The following is an 18304-nucleotide window of genomic DNA, read 5'->3' as shown; positions in this document are numbered from 1 at the left end:
GCAAGGAAAGGTTGGAACATGTACTATATTTGCTTCAAGTCCATGTCGTAAATACTCTCCTCCACTCAATGCGAAATTTGCTTGAAATCCATGCGCTTTTCGGATGGATTTCTTGCAACAGAGATAGAAATGATAGTGCGCATGCGTGACTTCCGTTCACGTGTCTGTCGAAGGGTCCAGTCCCATTTGCAAGAAATTCATCCGAAAAGTGCAGAGATTTCAAGCAAAATTTAGTTGGCTTATTTATCACATTTATCTCTCAAAAATGACGAGAGGATTTTTAAAAATACCCTCAAAAATTGTCTTTTCCAAAAAATTTTTTTTAATTTAAAAAAAATTTTAATTAGAAAAATTTAAAGTAATATATAATATAATCGTCTTCCTTACGTCAAGGCGAATCGATTAGTATATATAAATTGTAGATTTGATTGAAATTAATAGAATTAATGTAAGTTAAAAAATCAAAAATTCACATTTTAGCTAAAAAATGTTATGTTTTCTTAAATTCATGTTTATATGTATATAAAATAATTTTATTCTCTGTATTGAAACGAATTGGTTGATATATATAAAGTATAGATTTGATTTAAATCTTAAGAATTAATAAAAATCAAAAATTTATATTTTAACTAAAAAATTTTGTGTTTTTTTAAATTCAAGTTAATACATAAAATAATTGTATTCCTTGCATTGAAACGAATCGATTCGTATATATAAAGTATATGTTACACCCAAAATGAATTAAAATTTTCTTAATTTTTCAAAAAATTTAATTAATTTGAAAAAGTTTTCAACTCGAAATTTTTTAAAACAATCAATTGGATCGGAGAAATTTATATAGCTTCCTCCACGAGGAAGCAAATTTTTTGCTTCAAACAATGAGGAAGCAAAATGTTTATGAAATAAACATAAAAGACCCCCTCCTTGTTTAATGTTTCCATTGGCTCTGATTTCGGCGGGTAAAGTATTTTCAAAATACACGTAATTTTGGTCTCCGAAATCGATATATAAACGCGCCGCAATAGAAAATTACGGTATTATTTTTAATTTCTTATATTTGTTTAAATAATCGATTTTTATAAAGTTAAACATTTTTTTAACATCTAAATAACATAACCTATGAGTTTAATAAGTCTTAAATTGAGTTTATACAATAGAAATGTCGAATTTTCTATTTCAAAGGTGTTTTGACTCGAATCGCGCCGCAATTAGTGCATTTACCCTACTTATAAAAGAAAATAATAAATTTCTCTTTTTTAAAACGTAAACAACTATTATTTCAAATGTTTTGAAATTTCTTTTAAAGAACACGATAAATATAACTTATTTGTTTTTATTTTTGGACGAGGAACTGAACAAATATAATTTTCTATATTATATTATCCGTGAGCATCCATGTTTATAACGTTTAATATTTGGTATGTTGCTAAAAGCTAAAATTCGGCCAATTACTAAAGAACCATCTTCTGATTTGATTCTGTAAATATTCGATACCGCCACCTATGGCAAAGTTGTTATACTTCAGCATCAACTCCCGCGCTACATTTGAATTAGTGTTTAAAATTTTTAATTCTATTAACATTTTTTGTTTTGATTTTCTTTAAATTTTTTAAGGTATTACACCATAATACCACAATATTACAAGTATTACACAGAATTACATGATATTACACAATAATACTTATTATTACAAGACATTACAAAATATTACAGATATTAAAGGTATTACCAAGTATTACCAGGCAAGTGTACACTTGACTACTAGAGTAAATTCTCCCTTGCACCATAAGCAAGTGATAGTAAATCATTGTTTTAGTGCAATAGTTATTTTCGAATACATAACGTCTTCAAGGCAATAGTTGAAACACTACTTTTATGTATCGAAAACTTAATACGCGTTTTTCTCGAAACGTGTTTTTTCGCGCGCCGTGCAATGTAACTCAGCCAATATTTAACCGATTTTAATGCAACTTCAAACGCCTGTAACGCCACCATTTTGTAATATTTTTTAATAAAAATTTTTTTTTAGAAAGCTTATATTGTATACTTTAAGATATGCTTTACTTTAATTCAATAAACTTTACCAGGTTTTTTTTTTAAATTCCTGAAAAAACGTGCATTTACACGAGTTTCCCTCCTTAAATTAATTCGTCCATCCTTTAAACTGGAGAAAATTTGAAAACTTGTGTTAAAAGATTGAAAATGATAATTTACTAGTGGCTATTTCTTAAACAAATAATTTTTTTTATTCTTTATCAACTTTGTTAGTTTGTCCAAGCATTGACTTCGTTTGTCCAACAATTAAAACAATTTGTCCACCCTTTAAACTCGAGAGAATTTTGAAAAGTTGAGTTAAAAGCTGAAAAATGACCATTCATTAGTGGCTAATTTTTAAACAAATTGATTTTTTTATTTTTTATCAACTCTGTTTGTTTTTCTAAGCATTAACATCGATTGTCTCACCCTTGAATTAATTTGTTCAGCCTTTAAATTCGAAAAAATTTAAAATCTTTTGATAAAAGATGGAAAATGACAATTCATTAGTGGATAATTTTTAAACTAATTGATTTTTTTTATCTTTTATCAACTTTGTTTGTTTGTCCAAGCATTGAGTTCGTTTGTCTAACCCTTAAATTAATTTGTTCTGTCTTTAAAGTCGAAAAAATTTAAAAACTTTTGATAAAAGAGGGAAAATGACTATTCAATAGAGGATAATTTTTAAACTAATTGATTTTTTTTATCTTTTATCAATTTTGTTTGTTTGTCCTAGCATCGAATGCGTTTGTCCAAACCCTAAATTAATTTGTCCACCCTTTAAACTCGAGAAAATTGAATAATTTGTGACAAAAGAGAGAAAATGATCATTCATTAGTGGCTAATTTTTAAACAAATTGATTTTTTATTTTTTTTCACCTTTGTTTCTTTGTCCAATCTTTGAATTCGTTTGCCTAACCCTTAATTTAAATTGTCCACCCTGTAAAGTTGAAAAAATTTAAAAAACTATTGATAAAAGAGGGAAAATGATCATTCATTAGTGGCTAATTTTTAAACAAATTACACAGACACACAAAAAAAAGTTGTCTGTTTCTTGAACTAGACATATATTTCTTATAGTATTTTGGGCCGCTGAAACCGAATCTGAGCTCAAAATTGCTCCATCACCCTCAGTTTTTTTTTAAATCGACCGAAACCACCCTTAAACGGACAAATTTACACTTCGGAGATAAAAAATAAATCAACTTATTTTTTAAAAAAACCTAATTATACATCTACGACACTTTGCTCCACTAACTCAAAAACAAAGCCAGCATTGATCCAGCACCCCCTGAATTTTTTTAATCGAAAAAAATACCCCTAATCTGAAGAACCAAATTCAGGAGATAAAACAATAAAATAACTGATTGACAAATTTTATAACCAGATATTTTTACTCCAGCAATGCAGAAACATAGCCAGAAATGCTCCCTCACCCTCTAAATTTTTTTTAAATCGAAAAACTACCCTTAAATAGAAAAATTCAAATTTAAGAAGTAAAAAAATATTATATTACCGGCTTTTTTTAAAAACAGAACCTTACATGTATGTAGTTTTGCTCTACTAACTCAAAAAAATAAAGCCAGCATTGATCCATCACCCTCGGAATTTTTTTAAATCGAAAAAACTACCCCTAATCTGAAGAATCAAATTCAGGAGATAAAATAACAAAATAACTGATTGACAACTTTAAAAGCAGATATTTTTACTCCAGTAATGCAGAAACGAAGCCCGAAATATTCCCTCACACTCTAAATTTTTTTTAAATCGAAAAAACCACCCTTAAATAGAAAAATTCAAATTTAATAAGTAAAAAATATTAAATTACCGGTTATTTTAAAAACAGAACCTTACATGTATGTAGTTTTGCTCTTCTAACTCAAAAAAATAAAGCCAGCATTGATCCATCACCCTCTGAATTATTTTAAATCGAAAAAACTACCCCTAAACTGAAGAATCAAATTCAGGAGGTAAAACAATAAAATAACTGATTAAAAAATTTTATAACCATGTATTTTTACTCCAGCAAGGCAGAAACAAAGCCAGAAATGCTCCCTCACCCTCTAAAATTTTTTTAAATCGAAAAAACCACCCTTAATCGGAAAAATTCAAATTTAGGAGATTAAAAATTAAATAACTGACTTTTTTAAAATAGAACCTTACTACATCTATGTATTTCCGCTCCACTAACTCAAAAACAAAGCTAGCATTGATCCATCAACCTCTGAATTTTTTTAAATAGAAAAAACTACCCTTAATCTGAAGAATCAAACTTAGGAGGTAATACAATATAATTATATTGTATTACCTCCTAAGTTTGATTCTTTGGTGGTTTTTTCGATTTAAAAAAATTTTAGAGGGGAAAGGAGCATTTCTGGCTTTGTTTCTGCATTGCTGGAGTAAAAATACCTGGTTATAAACTTTTTTAATCAGTTATTTTATTGTTTTACCTCCTAAGTTTGATTCTTCATATTAAGAGTAGTTTTTTTCATTAAAAAAATTCAGAGTGTGATGGATCAATGCTGGCTTCTTTTTAAATTAGTAGAGCAAAACTACATACATGTAAGGTTCTGTTTTTAAAGAAACCGGTAATTTAATATTTTTTACTTATTAAATTTGAATTTTTCTATTTAAGGGTGTTTCTTTCGATTTAAAAAAAAATTAGAGAGTGAGGGAGTATTTCTGGCTTTGTTTCTGCCTTGCTGGAGTAAAAATACATGGTTATAAAATTTTTTAATCAGTTATTTTATTGTTTTACCTCCTGAATTTGATTCTTCAGTTTAGGGGTAGTTTTTTCGATTTAAAAAATTCAGAGGGTGATGGATCAATGCTGGCTTTATTTTTTGAGTTAGTAGAGCAAAACTACATACATGTAAGGTTCTGTATTTAAAAAAAGCCGGTAATATAATATTTTTTTACTTCTTAAATTTGAATTTTACTATTTAAGGGTGGTTTTTCGATATAAAAAAAATTTAGAGAGTGAGGGAGCATTTCTGGCTTTGTTTCTGCATTGCTTAATTAATTGCTTAAATTAATTATTTCACCCTTTAAAGTCGAAAAAATTGGAAAACTTGTGATGAAAGATGGAAAATGACTATTCGTTAGTGTCTAATTTTTAAACAAATTAATTTCTTGATTGTTTATGAAGTTTGTTTGTTTCTCCATGTATTAAATTCATTTGTCCAACTCTTAAAATAATTTGTCCACCCTTTAAACTCGAGAAAATTGGAAAATTTGTAATAAAAGATGGAAAATGATCATTCATTAGTGGCTAATTTTTAAACTAATTGATTTTTTTATTGTTTATAAACTTTGTTGGTTTATCCACGCATTAAATGCGTTTGTCCAACCCTTAAATTATTTTGTCCACCTTTTAAACTGGAAAAAATTGGAACACTTTTGATAAAGGAGGTAAAATGACCATTCATTAGTGGTTATTTTTTAAACAAATTGATTTTTTTATTGTTTATAAACTTTGTTGGTTTGTCAGAAGCGTGAAGCCGAATAGTGTCGATCAACTGTTTCGTAGAATTAATTTTTTTCAATTTTTGTTAAAAAAGAGTACATATCTTCCTCTACGAGGAATGAAAAGGGTGCAAAACTCCAAAGTTTTTAAAGCTTCCAGAAAATTGTTACAAGTTTTATAATAATAATAATATTATAATAATAATATCTAATAGTTAATAGTTTTTGAATATGTTTCCAAAACAGTTACGAAAGCATGTCGGGAATCTTCTACTTTTAATAATTAATAATTTTAAAGAAACAAAAATTAACACAAAAATAATATTAACTTGACTGAAAAAAAGTAATTTGATTCATTTAATTAGTTACTTAACTATTATGAAATAAATATTCTCTTGAACCAAATAATATTTATTTGATTCAATTAGTTTATATTTGAATCGACATTTTTTGTATTTTAAACAAAAACCATTTAATTGACTCAAATAATATTTATATTTAATCCAATTAAATATTTATTTGATAATAGCCAAGTAACCATTTATTTGATTCAATTAAATTTGTTTAGTGTAATATGTTTATAGAAATTTATTTATTTTCATTTTATATTATATTAAAGCTAGATGTTTAAAAATATGCCAGCAATCACTTTCGGGTGATTCTCAGTGCGGTTGGATCCAATTAAAAAGTAAATGTTTATATTTTTAATTCCTATCTAATAGTAATAGCTCACTGCTACCCGACTACCATTAGAGCGTGCGTCCGAGCGTCGGTCGAGTTATTTGATCCGGGTATTCATATAATGTGTTCACCGATTATAATAGACAGAAATGATGTAATCGTTACTATACAAAAATTGTAAAAGTTTAATTAAATCAGTTCACAAAATGAAAAATGTATTATCTCTAAACCACTACATGGTTATTTATCTAATCTCCTTTAACGAGGCTCGAAATATAATTATTCGATTAAATGAGCGCTGAAAGCGCGAAATTCAATCGAGATTATATGAAGAGCCCCGTTAAAGGAGATTACATTCCCACCCCTTTTATTTTGTATTAATACAAAAATAATTATCCACACCCTAAATTTATGTAAAGTTAACGATTTTTACTTTTCTAGCATTTATTACTCTAAAATATGAAGCAGGTTAGACTAGTAAGGTCCTTGGGAAAAGAAGGGGATAATCATTTTAAAATTTTGGGTCTCTAAAGTTGTGGACTCTAGCGTAAAACCAGAGATCAATAAAAGTAAATTCGGACGATTTAGGTTATTTGTAATTTATAATAATTTTTAAGTAATAAATTAAAGAAATAAATTATGTGAGAGTCTTATATGTATATTGTATCGCTACGAATGTCGACCACAATGTAATAGTAGGGGAAATACGAATTCGGGTAAATTCGGAAAATAACGAGTCAGTCAACGATGAACCTTCTGTAAATTGACATGGTTTTTACTTTTATGTATATGTATATATATATGTATATATATTTGTTTAGTGACGCTATTCTGATTTTCTCCATTTATGCTCAAAAGAAAATTCTGATTTACTCTGGAGCTAACTTAAGGAGTACGTGAGTGCCCGGAGAATTCTGCCGATGAGTTTGAATCGATTTAAATTAAAAACTTTCGAGTTAAAGCCGATTTTGTGGTTTGGGTTAGAAATTTTGCTAATGGCGGATTTCAGTGGCATCTATTATTCAGTTTGATCGGTTCCCTGAAAGAACGTGGTGCGTCACTTCAATCATAAGAGTATGCGCAATTGTAATTACCCCTAGTGCCAATTCTAAGTGCCACGTGATTTCATTTAGTTGTGTGTGCCATGGATCCCAATAAGTTTACGTTGACCGCCTTGAAGGATTGTCTGCACTGTTCCAGACACCGAACAGACCACTTCTGGGGACACGGACAATTATCCAGGTCCCACCCTGGAACAAACGCCAAACCGTTTGTCGGAGAGGCAGAGCCACGATAAGAAAATTCATTTGTTACGTGGAGAACAAGAATTACTGAAAAGAGAGCTTGAACTCGCAAGGCGAGAATTACAAATGCTCCGGAATAATTCCCACGCAATGGTTTAGCAGTTAGTGGCTGTTACCAGTCAACAGTCATCATTGCCTACTGCCACTCATCAGCCTCCACTTTTTGTGAAAGTTAATGCAATGAAAGACTTGTTGAGCGAATTTTTAGGGGCCGAAATGGATTTTCGTAAATGGAAGGAGCAATTTCAATTGCTTAGATCCACGTATAATTTAAATGACGAACACAGACGGGTGCTTACTGCATCGAAACTCAAGGGTAAAGTGTTAAGATGGTTTCACTCGAATTCGAAATATATAGGATTGTCGGTGGACAATCTTCTGATCGAGATTGGAGCCATATTCGATAGACGCAAAGATAGACTGACATTGCGAAGGAAATTTGAAAGACGATCGTGGAAATCTTCCGAATCTTTTACCTATTATTTCCATGAAAACCTTATATTATCCAACACGATTACTATTGAGCAAGAATAACTAGTTGATTACTTGATAGACGGTATACCGGATGTGTCTTTAAGAAACCATGCAAGGATTCATCGATTTGTGGAAATGCAGGATCTTTTGACCGATTTTGAAAAAGTTTCATTAAAAGATGACACGAAAGGTAACCAAGGAAGCAGTTCGAGTAATCCACAAAAAACTTCAACTTTAGGAAGTGTTGCGAAGACTCAGGCAGTGGCAAGTGAAAACAAAACTAGTGTACGTTGTTTTAATTGTAGTAAAACTGGTCACATGGCATCGACCTGCAAACTTCCGAAGAGACCTACTAGAGCTTGTTTTAAAAGCTTCGAGTTGGGGCACCAGTCAAAAGATTGTCCGAAGAAGTCGGCGCAGGACAAGGGCCGATATCAAGTCGCTAATCTGTCAAAGCATTCATCAGATGAGCAGCCGGAGGATCAAATTGGGTGTGTGGCAGTCAATTTACGGGACGACCTTCTTTTCGAGAAGTTCCTCGACCAACAAGATTTTCGGAAATTATCTTGCGAGTTGAGTGATAGTGCGCGAGTCCCGCAGAGTGATTGTGTCCCCGTAATGTCCATCGATAAGCAGTGTTTTCGAAATCTTTCTTATAATATCGGTGACAGTGCGGGAAATCACCTCGTGGTTTTTGATACATTATTGGATACTGGTAGTCCAATAAGTTTTATCAAAACTAGTTTAGTTCTGGAGGCGATCATCAGGATACCAGCGGCGGAATCATCAGTCAAGTATTGTGAAATAAATAATAGTGTATTGGAGAATCATGGAGTTGTATCTGAAAAGTAACAATTGATAAAATACAGCGTCATATTGATGTTTTTATTGTACCTGACAGCACGATGCGTGCGCCTGTTACTTTAGGTCGTGACGTATTAAAAATATTTAATTTAGCGTTAGTCGCTTTACAAAAAGAAGAAGCTCAGGAAATTAAAGAAATTTTTCAAATTGATTTTCGAGAATATAATATAGAAGATACTTTGAAAATTAATATGGCGATAGATTCTGAAACTAGTTTATTATTACAAAAATTTGTAACGATAGAGTATCGTAGTATAGTCGCCCGGCGAAAAGAGAGAAAGTAGACAGCGTAAGTAGTAGTGTCACTCTCTTCCCCCACCATTCGCTGTCACCTAGCTGCTAGTGATATACCTCTCGTCTCGCACCTTTTTCGTCAGTCTTCTTCCGACTCGTCCAGAGGTGTTTCTCTAACAATTGGAAGCAACTCACTCCTGACTACCTGGTGCTCAGTAGAGGTGCGTCTCTCTGAACACCAGAGCCTTCCTAGAAGGAGCTGTACTTGTTCCTGTAGGAGCTCCTGCGGAACAGTAACACTCTTCTTCCTCCTGGTGAAACGGACTTCCTATGGGCGCTCCCGTGGAGGACTGGTGAATCAGGTAACACACATTTATCAGGACCATCCTTGTCAAGTAGAGGCGCTCCTCTCTTGACAAAGATGATGCACTAGGTCGATTCCCCATCTCGAGGCGCTTCTCGGGTGGAGGATACACCTAGTGAATATTACTTTGCACTTGCTTCGCGTCGGGCATGAATATTGGAACCGAATCGTTATATTTTCTAGTGTTTAGTATTTTGTTTGCATTGTATAAATTCTTTTGTTCATATTATTTTGTAATACTTCATTTTTGTACATTTTATTATTCTTTTATTTAGACAATATATTCTCTTTCGAAGGTTTAAAAAAGACTCGTCAATGACTACACTTTTCCTCTACATCATAGTAAGAAATAGTTCCGAAATTAATCGAAACATAGATGGCGCTTCACTCCATCACCGATAGAATTCGATCGTTTTTGTATGATTTCTTTGAATTCAGAGACGTTAATAATACCATTAATAATAGGCTACGAAATAGAGATAGTGTACTAAAAATACCAATCGATAGAACTTGCAAAATGCAAAAATGATTTATTGTAAGGGCTGCACGTTTGTGGAATAAACTGCCTGCTCAAATTAGAAATGTATCAGAACAGTTAATATTTAAAAAATTATTTTTCAAATTTTTATTTGATAGAAATGCAGTATGGGACATAACTTATTGGTGAAAGTAAATTAGTATATTGAGACTTAATTATAATTTATCATATTTGTCACTCCATGACTTGATAAAAAAAATGTAAAGTATAATTTTGGGGAATCGCAGTATATTGCATTTGAAGCGCTTAAGTCGAAGTTGATCAAAGCCCCTGTACTGAGTATTTATGATCAAAAAATGAGACTGAGCTCCACTGTGATGCCAGTAAGCTGGGATACGGCGCGGTTTTGTTTTAGAGTAAAAAGGATAGTCAGTTCCACCCTATTTTTCAAAGCGCTAAATCACGGTATCACAGTTTTGAGCTGGAAACTTTGGCTATCATTTATGCTCTAAGACGCTTTCACATTTATTTGGCGGGCATAAAATTTAAAATCGTGACAGACTGTAATACACTAAAAATGTCTCTTGACAAAAAGGATATTAGTCAACGAATCGAAAAATGGTGTTTTTAACTCGAAAGATACAATAAAACTGTAGAACACCGATCGGGCGAGCGTATAAAGCACGTGGAAGCTCTGAGTAGAATGGTGAATCTGATGATTGTTGAAGAAAATTCCTTCGAGTCGAATTTAGCAATGAACCAAAATTTAGATGTAAAAATAAAAGAAATTCGCGAAAAATTGCAGAGTAGTGAGGATAAATTGTAGGAAATGCATAATGGATTGGTTTATCTGAAATCTAATGACGAGATTCTGTTTTATGTTCCTGAGAGAATGATAAGCAATGTGATAAGAAAAAATCATAATGAGATGGGACATTTCGGCGTCGAAAAGACGTGTCAAGCGATAATGAGAAACTACTGGTTTCCTGGTATGAGAGAGAGAGGGAGAGTATACATCGCAAACTCTCTGAAATGCGTCACCTTTTCCCCCTCTTCAGGGAGGAGGGAGGATTACTTAAATCCTATTCGGAAGGGCGAAATTTCTTTTTCGACCTGCCATATCGATCACTTTGGTCCAATTGACCCGAAAATTTCTGTAGAGAAACACATTTTACTTGTCATTGAGGGTTTTACGAAATTTGTAAAATTATTTTCTGTAAAAACGACGGAATCAAAAGAGACAATTAGTTGTCTAGAGGAATATTTTAAAAATTATAGCAGGCCAAAAACAATAGTCTCTGATCGAGGTACTTGTTTTACATCGAGTGAATTTAAGAATTTTATGAAAAAAAAGTTGTAAATCACGTTCTCATTGCGACCGCGTCACCGAAGGCAAATGGACAGGTTGAGAGTGTTAATCGAGTTTTGGCTCATATGCTTGCGAAAATGTCTGATAGCTCATCGGGGAGATATTAGTGTAAAATACTTACCGATGTTGAGTTCGCTCTAAACAATACCGCCCATAGCGCGACTGGTATGACTCCTAGTAAGTTACTGTTCGGAATTAATCATAGGGAAAAAATTGTTGACGAGGTGGCTGAATGTTTGGAGCGAACTGAACAGATTGCCGACAGTTGAGACCTTGAGAAAATCCAACACGAGGCTAGCGAGAAAATGAAAAAGTCTCAAAGTTACAATAAAGCGTATTTTGACAAAAAAAAGAACCGTTCAAGTATGGGGTGGGAGATTTTGTTATGGTGAAAAATTTCGATAACACTGCCGGAGTCGCGAAAAAATTGATACCCTAATATAAGGGTCCGTACGAGATTACGAAAAAGTTGCGTCATGACAAATATGTTTTGTCAGATGTCGAGAATTTTCAATTAACTCAAAAAGCTAAAACTGGTATATGGGAGGCATGTAATATAAGGCCTTGGCATGCCCAGTTTGTAGCGATGATATGCGAAGCTTATTCAGAACATTTCCCTTCGTTGTGAAATTATTGTCTGTGATTTTTAAATTGTAAATAGATTGAATGAAATTAATTAATAGTTCGAGACGAACTATGTCCGGAAAGACGAACTGTGAGAGTCTTATATTTATATTGTATCGCTACGAATGTCTACCACAATGTAATAGTAGGGGAAATACGAATTTGGAAGATAACGAGTCTGTCAACGATAAACCTTCTGTAAATTGACATGGATTTTACTTTTATGTATATTATATTATTTAAATAAAACCTTTTATATCTTACAATTATAATTAAATTTTTTAATCCAAATTATCTATTTAAAAACAGATAGGAAACTGGTCAAATATATTAGAAAACATTCTCTAAATTTTTTTCGGATTTATTTTATTGTAGTTGAGAAAAAAATTCCTGAAATTTACACATTTTTTTACCTTTAAATGTAGGCGCCCTCGTTAATTAAAAAAACGACATTAAATAATAAAACTCTATAAGCGAGAGAAATCGCTCATGAAGAAGTGAGAGATTGGAAAAGTGAAAAACTGTATAAGCAAGAAAAAATTGCCGGTTCCTGGAATTGTTTCTTATCCTGGTTCGACTGTACATCGAAGCATATCCTATTTAATACAATGCACTTCATATAATTAAAATTTCGATGAAATGAACAAGAAAAAATTTTTAATCTATTAACGTTGAGGTGTGTAACTGCTTAACGCATTTCTGTCAAAATCTATCGAAAGTATTATTACAATTATCAAAACCAAAATATTTTACTTTACAAATAGATCTTTAAGTGAAGAACATAAAGATGGTTCGCAAGATTCAGTCTGCTCCTCTTCTTTGTTTCCAGAAGAAAACCAGGCAGCCATCTTGCCTGAGGTATTTTTTGACTTTCTTGGCGATGCAACTGGTTTTCCACAAGAATTACTGGATCCCTCAGAATCACTTTCTCTTTGAGACGTTAAAAAGTCTTCTATTGCACTGCCGAGAACCTGTTAGAAAAATCTAATTTATTAATGTCCTTTTTAATATTAAATTTCATTTTATATTTTTATCAACATTGTTCTTTGTCAAATGAAATCTGTGAATATTTGGTTAATCGGATAATAATTTAAAAAAATACGATTTTCTATTTCAATATAAAATTTTTGTTAAGAAAAAGGTACTTAGTAAGAATTTATGAAGCGTGACACCCAAAATCAAATTATTTTCCATTTCGATATTATGTTGTTTCTCTATACATATCTAATAATGTTTTATAAGAATAATCACAATACCAAAGAATATTACTAAATTTTGAAAAAAATATTAGTTATAAAATGATAACTTACAATACTTTATTATAAAAACAAAATTTATTAATATTTATAATAATATGTAGAATCTATTCTGCTAAAAGCACTAGTAATTCATTATACGGCCCTGAGTGTTTATAGTATTCTACGTCAAGGACATTTTTCCGTAGAGCGGACTAAGACTACTGCCGTACGCTCTTGGCAGTTTCCAGTGTATGTCTGTTTTCAAAAATTGGTCAAATTTTGGACATTTTCTAAAAGAATCAGTGGGCAAAAAACCATGTTCGTTTTAAATATGTTATAAGAACATTTTTTAATATGGACTATCTTGCTTCCATGGCCGCCTGAAAATACCCCTACTTGTGATTGGTGGACACGATATCTCCAATTCAGGTCATCGAAAAATAAAATTTTTGATATTGTCTTGAAAAGTAAGGTCGTTGCTAACGTCGGAACTACAATCAACTATTTTCGATGAAAAAAAAACAAAATGGCGGACTTTTTTCATTTTTGACCTTGTTTTTTCAATTTAAATTGTTTAAAAAAATGGTTAAATATAGAATATATATGTCGTAGGCATTTAGAAAAAGCTGCCATTTAGCTTAATTACTAGGCATTAATCTAAATGGCGGCAACAAGAAAAATGATTGTTGAAAGATGGTTATTTTTGTATTTGTTTGTAATCAATTAGTCATTTATCTTATTGCCTAGGCATTAAGGAAGTCACCTAAAGAGCATCCGGCAAATAGAAAAATGAGATTTTGTGCAAGAGTGTCTCACAATATATTTAAAAAAATATGACAAAAAGCAAGAACTGGAAAGGTTTTGTCATCAAAAATTTTTATTTTAATATTATTACAATATATTAAAAAACTTTGTCAACAATTAACTAACTATGACTGTGAATATTATACAATATAAATTTAAACTGCAGTTTTCAAAAGCTAATATTTCAAATTTTCAATTAAAAACATAAACACTGATTTACAAACACGCAAAATTAATAGTGCTTTAAATTGGAAATCTAAACGTCTAACCAATATTAATATATTTTAAAAATTTTATTTTAAATAATTTATTTACTTTATTTATTTAACAAAAATATACGGGCAATAGCCTATAATCATTAAAAATTATTATTTTTATTAATATTCTTTTTATTACATTGAAATAATATTAAAATAAAAAATAAAAATTTTTGATGACAAAACCTTTCCAGTTCTTGCTTTTTGTCATATTTTTAGGGTTCCGTACTCGGTTCGGAACCCTATTAATATCGGTTTTACCTGATAGCAATTGATTATCATAACGTTGTCAAGGAAAAACCATGAATTTTTACGAAAAATGTCTAAAAATGACTATGTACCCCCCCTCTAGCAGCCACATCTTTTGACATAAAGAGCTCAAATTTGGCACACTTACGTATTTTAACGTGAAAATTACAGGAAAAATATAGCGAACTTGATTCGGATGAATTTACATAGCGTTGTCAAGGAAAAATCAAAAATTTCGAAAAAAAATGATTTTTTCTCCCTAGCGCACACAATATTCAACCCAGACAGTTCATATTTAGTATACAAATGTATTTTTACGGAAAAAATACAGGGAAAAAAAACTATCACGATTAGAGTTGATGATTAACTTTTTATCAAGTTTTTCAAGAAAAAATGACAATTTTAGGAAACAAAATGTATTTTTCCACCAAAAACGAACAAAATTTTATTTAAAGGGATTTAAATTTATATATTTAAACGTATTTTTACGTGTAGATTCCAAAAAAATTTAGCGACCATGATTGGAGTTGATTATCATAGCGTTGTCAAGGAAAAACCATGATTTTTTACAAAAAATGCCTAAAAATGACTATGTACCCCCCCCCCCCTAGCGGCCACATCTTTTGACATAAAGAGCTAAAATTTGGAACACTTACAAATTTTAAGGTGAAACTTGATTCAGATCAATTTACATAGCGTTGTCAAGGAAAAATCAAAAATTTCGAAAAAAATGATTTATTCTCCCTAGCGCACATAATATTCAACCCAAACTGTTCATATTTGCTGTAAAACTGTATTTTTGCGTGAAAAATACAGGGAAAAAATGTAAGCGCGATTGGAGTTGATGATCAATTTTTATCAAATTTTTGAAGAAAAATGATAAATTTAAGAAAAAAATGTATTTTTCCGCAAAAAACGAAAAAAGTTTATCTAAAGTGATTCAAATTTATATATTTTGACGTATTTTTACTTGAAGATTATAAAAAAATATAGCGAGGATGATTGAAGTTGATTTTTCTGGGGCTGTCAAGAAAAAACTGATAATTTTAGAAAAAATCATGAATTTTTTCCGAATAACGAAAAAAATTTTATCTAAAGGACTTCAAATTTACTATTTTTGCGTATTTTTATGTGTAGATTATAGAAATAACTTAATAAACATGATAAGAAGTGGAAAAATTCGACTTTTTCCTTAAGTTTATTTATTCAGTATTCATAACTCTAAAATAAAACAGGGGTTTCTTTATGTTCATTTCATAAAAATTTGGCTTCCTCGCGGAGGAAGCAATAATTTTGTTTCACTCATTTAGGTGATTCAAATTCAATTAAACCGCAAAATTTTATAGCCAAAATGCGAATTATTGATTTTTTAAGTTTCATTAATTCATTAAATTTACCTCAAATGAACCTCATTTACCTCAATGATAAGTAAATTAGTATATAATAATCTACGGAAAAGTACATTTTTAATAATTAAATAGAATATTTAAAAAATAACAGTAATCAATAAAAAATTTACCTTCTATTTTCTCTTACCCTCATTTTTCAATTTCAATTCTTGTATTTATTAAAAAATAAAAATAAAATCTGTTACACTCGCACTGAAATCGAGGGTTCCGTACTCGAAGCGAACTTATTTGGTATAAAAACAAATATTTGAAAAATATGTGTTGTATGTTAAATAATATAAGTGATACAAAAAAGGTTAATTTTTTAAAAAAAATATAAAAAAATAAAAATATTATAAAATATAAAAACAAAAAAAATATTTAAATATGTGTTGTATTTCAAATAATATAAGTGATACGAAGAGGAACAGTTTTCTTAAATTTTACAAAATTGTTCCTTTTTGTATCACTTATATTATTTGAAATACAACACATATTTAAAATATTTTTTTGTTTTTATACCAAAGGAGGAACAATTTTCTTAATTTTTTTTTAAATTGTCCTTTTTGTATCACTTATATTATTTAACATACAACACATATTTTTCAAATATTTGTTTTTATACCAAATAAGTTCGCTTCGAGTACGGAACCCTCGATTTTAGTGTAACTCGCACTTGTTTAAATATATTGTGAGACACTCTTGCACAAAATCTCATTTTTCTATTTGCCGGATGCTCTTTAGGTGACTTCCTTAATGCCTAGGCAATAAGATAAATGACTAATTGATTACAAACAAATAGAAAAATAACCATCTTTCAACAATCATTTTTCTTGTTGCCGCCATTTAGATTAATGCCTAGAAATTAAGCTAAATGGAAGATTTTTCTAAATGCCTACGACATATACATGTACATGTATATACTAGCGTATATGTACTCGCGAAGAGTACGCTCCATGAGCGCATGACTTTTACGTTGTACCCCGTTTTACGATATGTTACCGAAGTTTCCAACTAAAATAATAGTTTCCACAGCATTGCTACATATATCTACTACAAGAATATGCTGTTTTTAGAATACCAATTTTCTTGAAAAACGATGTGGTACTAACCCCTTAATTGAGGATTTTTGGGCTCGCTGATTGTTACATCCCGATATATTTTTGCAAATCAATTGACTGACTGCCCTTAATAGTATATTTCCATGCAATCACATATGTGTATCAAATATTATAAGAACATCTGTTAAAATTATAATATGAAATACATGCGATTGTTTGTTATTTTTGTTATATTGTTTTTGCAATAAAAAGATACACTGTTTTTATATATGATAATCAATTTTTTCTATATATTATATATGCAAACAATCATAAAATAAAAAACAATTGATTATTATATCGAAGTAGACTTAACTTACATAGATAATTAAACGGCGGTTAGTATATTATCTACACGTATGATAATTAACCGGTTGCCCCCCTTAGTTACGACTCTACGGTCGGTAATATAAAAAGTTCAAATTTAATAGAGTAAATAATTGCACTCCAATATATACACGGAGAGAAATTTCTTACTTTAAAAGTATCAATAACATACTAGCGATTTTCGTATGTCCGTTTTTTTAACAAAAACACTTACAGTTATACTGAAATAATTTAAAAAATTCCCAAGCGTTAAAAAATCCCTGGTATTAACGTTATTAGTAGCAACTTTATGGCTGTATTGCATGAAAGCCAAATGAATATAGTTCCCTTCTGTGCCGTGCGAGATTCATTCAAGGCACATACCTAAAAAACGTGAACGTCGAGCGATTTCTTCAATTAGTTGTCAAATAATCGTTCGACGTTTGACGCTATATTAGTATGTGCCTTGAACGAAATTCGCATGGCAGGATGAAGAACTATATTCGCATAAAATTCATACGAATATAGAAGAATCAACGACAATTTATCCCTCGGGAACAACCCAAACTATCTTAGTATGTCTAAGAATGGTATTGGTTGTAACGATATTCTCTATCTCTCTCTACGAATTTCCTATATTCCCGTCGAACATGTGCTCAACGGAAAATTCCATAGAGAAGACGCTACAAAAATGGCGTTGATTATACACTTTTCCGATTTATAAATTCCACGCTTCGAATTTATAAAAAGACCCACGGTGATCCGTTTAGAGGTTCCTCCTCAGCGCCAGGTAAAAGATTACCCGGATCCCCGTTGACCGTTTCGAACTGTGAACTCTACCCAGGCTAGCTCGACTTACCGCGAGTTCACACATTACACTAAGCGAAACATCTATTTTATTCTCAGGACGTGAGTTACATACACAGGTGAGAGAGAACGACACACTACACTGAATTTAATAAATAAAACACTGCAATTAAAATAATTTTTATATAAATTATTTCTGAATTTATTAAATAACTCAATTATTTCACTCGAGAAATCCACACTACTAGGCGGTGAGATCAGCCG

At 30.9% G+C, this 18304-nt stretch overlaps 1 protein-coding gene across 1 annotated transcript in view; it reads right to left on the bottom strand.

Annotated features, from left to right (window-relative positions):
• Positions 1–12235: 12235 nt before the first annotated feature.
• Positions 12236–18304, bottom strand: part of LOC127290356 (uncharacterized) — a 289039-nt gene continuing 282970 nt past the window's right edge. Inside the window, exon 5 of the mRNA XM_051318861.1 lies at positions 12236–12862. Coding sequence (XP_051174818.1) covers positions 12641–12862 — 222 coding nt within the window. The 3' untranslated portion in view covers positions 12236–12640. The remainder of the gene's footprint in view (positions 12863–18304) is intronic.

The sequence above is a fragment of the Leptopilina boulardi genome, unplaced genomic scaffold (genome assembly GCF_019393585.1).
Source record: "Leptopilina boulardi isolate dan_hultmark-lab unplaced genomic scaffold, ZJU_Lbou_2.1 LbouV2_60, whole genome shotgun sequence".
Taxonomy (NCBI): Eukaryota; Metazoa; Arthropoda; class Insecta; order Hymenoptera; family Figitidae; genus Leptopilina; species Leptopilina boulardi.
Note: the sequence above shows the minus strand (reverse complement) of the source record. Positions and strands in the feature narration are given on the sequence as shown.